A 5,033-nucleotide genomic window follows, 5' to 3' on the forward strand; every position below is an offset into this window, starting at 1 on the left:
AATGTCTAAATTTTTAAAATTTGGCAATCAATTAAAAAATATTTTTTAAATGCTATGCCTGCCAAACAGAGCAGATTTTCAGACTACATCCTGTTTACAATGTCTGGTTTAGGCAAATGTGGTTTTCCTAGATTACTATAGGACTCAGATCTCCGAAGCTTATGGAGATCTGGGATTCGCCATCTGTGTTTCTAAAATGGGAAGGAGAGGAGACAGGCTGGAGAGAGGGAACCATGTGCTAGGCACTTTACCTGCAGCATCTCATGTGATCCTCCAAGGGTAGAATGAAAACGCCCTACACGGGGAACTTTGGCCCAGGGAGACTGAATGGTTTATCTAAGGTCATGGAAAAACAGGGCGAAGACCCCTGGCCCTTCCAACCCCAGAACTTTGTACTACTGCAATGAGTTGTGTCTAGTGCTGTTCTAAGTACTCTCCAACCTCAGGACAACCTATGGCATTATCTTTTTTCCTATTTCTGGAATAAAACTAAACTAAGCATGTAAGCACATGTGCAGTAACAGTGGAGTTCAGACTTGGAGTCTCTGGCCTTTGACAGGATGTCTCAGAAGCCTTGAAGTTTCATGAACCTCATGGTCAATTCCACCTGTGGGTTCTTGTCCCATAAAGCTACAAGGAAAGATATATATATCCAAGAATTTGGTCATTGTGTTATTTATGATAGGAAAAGTTGGAAACAACCTAAATGTAGGATTGGTTATATAAATTGTGGTATATTCTAGAAAGAGAATTTTATAGTTTCATTAAAAATGATGTTGAAATACACCTGTTGACATGGAATTCTTGTCAAGCAAAGAATAAATTATGAGCACTGTGGTCACATTTTTGCAAAAACATGCTTGCACAGAATTCAATCTATATGTAAATATAAAAGAGTCGGAAATATGTATATATTATGAGAGTTTCTTTCATTTTTTGTTTTGCTTGTCTGTATTTTATGAGTTTTTGTTTTGGTAATTAATATGTATCATTTTTGTAATAAGTAAAAATAACAATAATTTTTTTTTAACTTTGGAGAAAAAAATATGAGATTCTGAGAAAAACTGGTCAGGGAGTTCTCCGCTCCAGGCTAATGTCCCCAGAGAAATCCTTCATGATATGTTCGAAGAAGTATCTTCTAAATGCCTATAAGAAAGTGGCCTCAAGCATTTGGTATTTCTTTCTCTTTGAAACTGGGCTGGCCAATGATCCGACTACATGCTTTATAAACCCTGGACTAAGGCTTCACATGCCAGCTTCGCGACAAATGCAAGTACAATTCACCAGCTCCACTCACAAGGTGGGTTAAGGAGAGTGTGATCTGTGGATACTGCAAAACAGTATGGCAGGTCAGAGAACTCCAAGTGAATTCTGGGGGCTGATTAAAGGAAAAATGGAAGGAGTTAAGTCTGGGGAGATGGACAGGAACCAGAACACAGAGGGCCTGAATGCTAAGAAGGTAAGTTTAAATTCTATCCTGAAGACGGTGGGGAGCCATCGATGGATTTTGAGCAGGAGAGTGACACAGCAGGTCTGGGTTTTAGAAAACAAACATCTTACCTGATGTACATCTCTTCCCGATTGTTATCTTTGTAGAAATTCTAGGTAGGGGAGGAAAACAGTGATGAGAGTTTTTCTTTGCAGAGCGGCAGGGGTGGAGGGTGTAGCGGTAGAGATGAGCGGAAGACGGCTATTGACTCTCTGGGCGCCCGGAGATGGGAGCACGAAATTTACTTTCCTGAATGCATCCAACGGCCTCGATAGAAGATTCTGCCTTGCAAGTCACTTCCCTGAGCCTCAGACTATGCAAGGGACAGAGGAAGCATCTCCGCCATCACATAGCAGGGGGTGCAGCTGAGCTACTGGCTGCGCTGAGAGGTGAGCTGCCAAGACCGAGGCACTCTACTTGGACAGAGTCAAGGCAGCCCCGCTTGATCTTTAACAGCTCAGACCCTGTGCTGAGTCAGCCCTGAGTTGGAATCAGAGTAACAGCAATAATCAGAGTAAGAGTAATTGTAATCATAGTAGATCCCAGTGATGATAACAGATCATAACTCCTAGAACTATCAGGAGTTACGATGAGATTCCATAGCCAAAAACGTTTAAACTTGGCAACACCGAGGAAGCCCAGTTCCTATTCCAGCCTGGGGGTCATTTAGACCGGTAATTGTCCTGAGCTCCGCCACCAGAGATCCTGACCCCACACACTTTTAAAGAAGTCCTTACAGAATCTGAGCCAGGAGGTCATGATCTGATCCACGAGTCAGACTAGGAGAGAGCCCTGGTTTAATCCAACGCACCCACGTGCACTTGGAGCTGAGAGGGGAGGTGACGTGTCCCACATGCTCCAGAGCGGTCAGTAGGCAGCACAGCCATGCTGGACCTCAGCTCTCCTGATCCCCCACCCCCATCACCACCATCCACCATCCTGTCCTCTTCCCTGACACTATATAGACACCAAAAACTGGCAAGGTCTAATTGCTTCTAGAACTGCCAGTCCTAAGCTTTCTCCCTGGTCAGTCTGACTGTTGAAGGTCAATTTCTTCAACCGGCTTCTGCCTCCTCATAGAGAGAAACTGCTAAACTCCTGGAAAACCCCTCTTCATGCTCTGTATGTAAATTGGGCCTGGTGGAGTTACTAGCAATGAATTCCTTTCTGCTGTAATCAGGATTTTTAAACTCTGCTTAGCATTTTGGAAAATCCATGGCAATATCTACGCTGTTAAGGAAACCGAGGCCACACTACAGAACTATGGGGACCGGATTTGTACACTATTTCTATAACACTGGGAATGGCAGGGGGTTTATTGTGATGGACGCCACATGGCCTTTGGCCAGCCTTATTTATTTAAACCACTTTACAGTGGGCAGACATGGTGGATGTGAAGCGCTGAGGCTGCTGCTACTTGGCTTGTGACCGTGTCGCAGGACACATGAAAGGAGACTGCCCACGGCAAGTCCTGTGCTACCGGGGTTGAGAGCCGGGGCTGGGATTAGCTTCCCTAGTTAGCTTGTCCCACAGCAATTTTCTATAAATTCTAATTACGAGTATTCCTTCATTCTGTAAGAGATGGAAACTAACACGCAGTGAGCATTTAATCGTGGGCTGGGGCTGCATAGCCTGTGAAAAAGGTACTGTTATTCCCTCCAGATAAGCAAACTAAACCTGTAGAAAACTTCCCTGACTTGTCTATTCTATTAATTAACGGAGGTAGGATGAGAGTCCATGGGCCGTGTGATTCCAAAGCTCATACGCTGAATCACTTTCTAGAGCAGCCTGTTAAGTGCTAAAGGGAATATATTCATACCCATTTCATATGTAAGGAACCTGAGGCACGGAAAGGTGAAGTGACGCCTTAGGACGCAGAGCTGGCAGATGGCAGAGTAGGGCTTCACTCCCATGTCTGTCTGATTTCCAGAGCCCTTAGTGCTGCTTCCCCGCCCGGAGCAACAGTAGACCCCAAAGCCAGGCCTGCCCCCGGGACTCGGTCTGAATGGGCTGTGGGGAGGGCTGGCCAGGCCACGCACCAGCAGGTTCACAGTGCAGCTCATGCGGTTGTCTTTGCTCTCGTCCGTCATCACCGCCCGGTAGTCCAGCAGCTTCTCCAGCAGGCCTCTAACCAGGCTCACGAAGTTCTCCACAGATTGGGAGATGGCTGGGTGCTCGGCAGCACACGCCACCAGGCTGTGGGCACAGAACGGACGGAGGGCAGTGAGCTCAAGGCCAGGGGAGAAAGAGCATGCTGGGGGGCGAGGGGGTGGGGGTGCAGTGGAGTGGGTGGAGCACAAGCCAGGTAAGCCAGCGAATCCGCGATCCCCTGGTTCGCTGGCTCATTTTGTTCACTTACGCAATCATTTATTCACCTATAGACTTACCTGCCCGTACAGCAGTTCAATGGACTGCAGTTCAATTGACCCATGCAACTCTAACCTACATTATTTGGGGATCCACTGTGATTTTCCCCCCGCCATCAAAATGGGAAAAAGTGAAAAGAGAAATACATTTCCAGCGTGGGCCATGGTGGGAAATGGTCACTGTTACACACCTACCTTGGGAGTAAATCGGAACAACTTTTTGGGGCAGCAATTTTCATATTCTCAGAATTGCAAATGTACATATCCTTTGACCCAACAATTCTACTTCAGGGAATCTATGCTACAGAAATTTTCCCAGAAATATTCAAAGATATGTTTATAATACCGATAAATTATATCTAATAGTGAAATAGTTGGAACCATCTTAAATTTCCATCAATAGGCAAATGGTTAAATAAAGCACATTCACAAAATGTAATTCTATGAAGCCATTAAAAAAAGTATGAGAGATCGATATGTTTTGACATAAAAAGCTGTACAAAATAGATAATTGAGAAAAGTCAGTCTCAGAATAATATTTGTTTTTAACCAATTCACGTGGAGCCTACCACATCCCAGGCATTGCTCTAAACATCTTAAAAATTTTAACTCAGTTAATCTCCCATCACAGTCTGAAGAGATGAGATGTTTGCAGATGGGGAAACTAAGGTACAGAGAGGTCAATTAACTTGTCCAAGATCACACAGTTGGCAAATATCGACAGTCTGGCCCCAGCATCTGTGATCTCAACCACCAAATGCTACAGGTAAGTTAAAGGGCATGTCTGTGTCATGCGTCCGTGTGTTGATAAACGTGTGTGATACGGTCAGGAACGATAAACACCAAACTCTCAGCGGTGGTCGCTTCTGAAAAGGGATCTAGGTTGGAAAACAGAGGAAGGCGATGCTCGCATTTTGATTTAAATGTGCATCTATTATTTGAAAATATTACTTTGTTGTAATATTGATATTCTAAATTTTAAAAACAAAAATGAAAGACGTGGGATTCCGTAAGCACCTCTTAGTTGCTAGGTGTTGTGTGGGGTGTGGATGGGGAGAAAGACATAAAATAAAAAAAGAAATGCCAGAAAGAATCGTGCCTACCCTCAGACAGCCCACAGGCTAGGTGAGGCAAGACAGATGGATTAAAATTTTTATTAATGACTACTTATTAGTCAC

At 44.4% G+C, this 5,033-nt stretch overlaps 1 protein-coding gene across 1 annotated transcript in view; it reads right to left on the reverse strand.

Moving 5' to 3' along the window:
• Window positions 1-5,033, reverse strand: part of DOCK2 (dedicator of cytokinesis 2) — a 370,198-nt gene that overhangs the window by 39,678 nt on the left and 325,487 nt on the right. The window contains exons 35-37 of the mRNA XM_023528646.1: window positions 3,529-3,685; window positions 1,561-1,601; window positions 1,298-1,409 (exon numbers count right to left, since the gene is read on the reverse strand). Coding sequence (XP_023384414.1) covers window positions 1,298-1,409; window positions 1,561-1,601; window positions 3,529-3,685 — 310 coding nt within the window. The remainder of the gene's footprint in view (window positions 1-1,297; window positions 1,410-1,560; window positions 1,602-3,528; window positions 3,686-5,033) is intronic.

This window comes from Pteropus vampyrus, unplaced genomic scaffold (genome assembly GCF_000151845.1).
Source record: "Pteropus vampyrus isolate Shadow unplaced genomic scaffold, Pvam_2.0 Scaffold30, whole genome shotgun sequence".
NCBI lineage: Eukaryota > Metazoa > Chordata > Mammalia > Chiroptera > Pteropodidae > Pteropus > Pteropus vampyrus.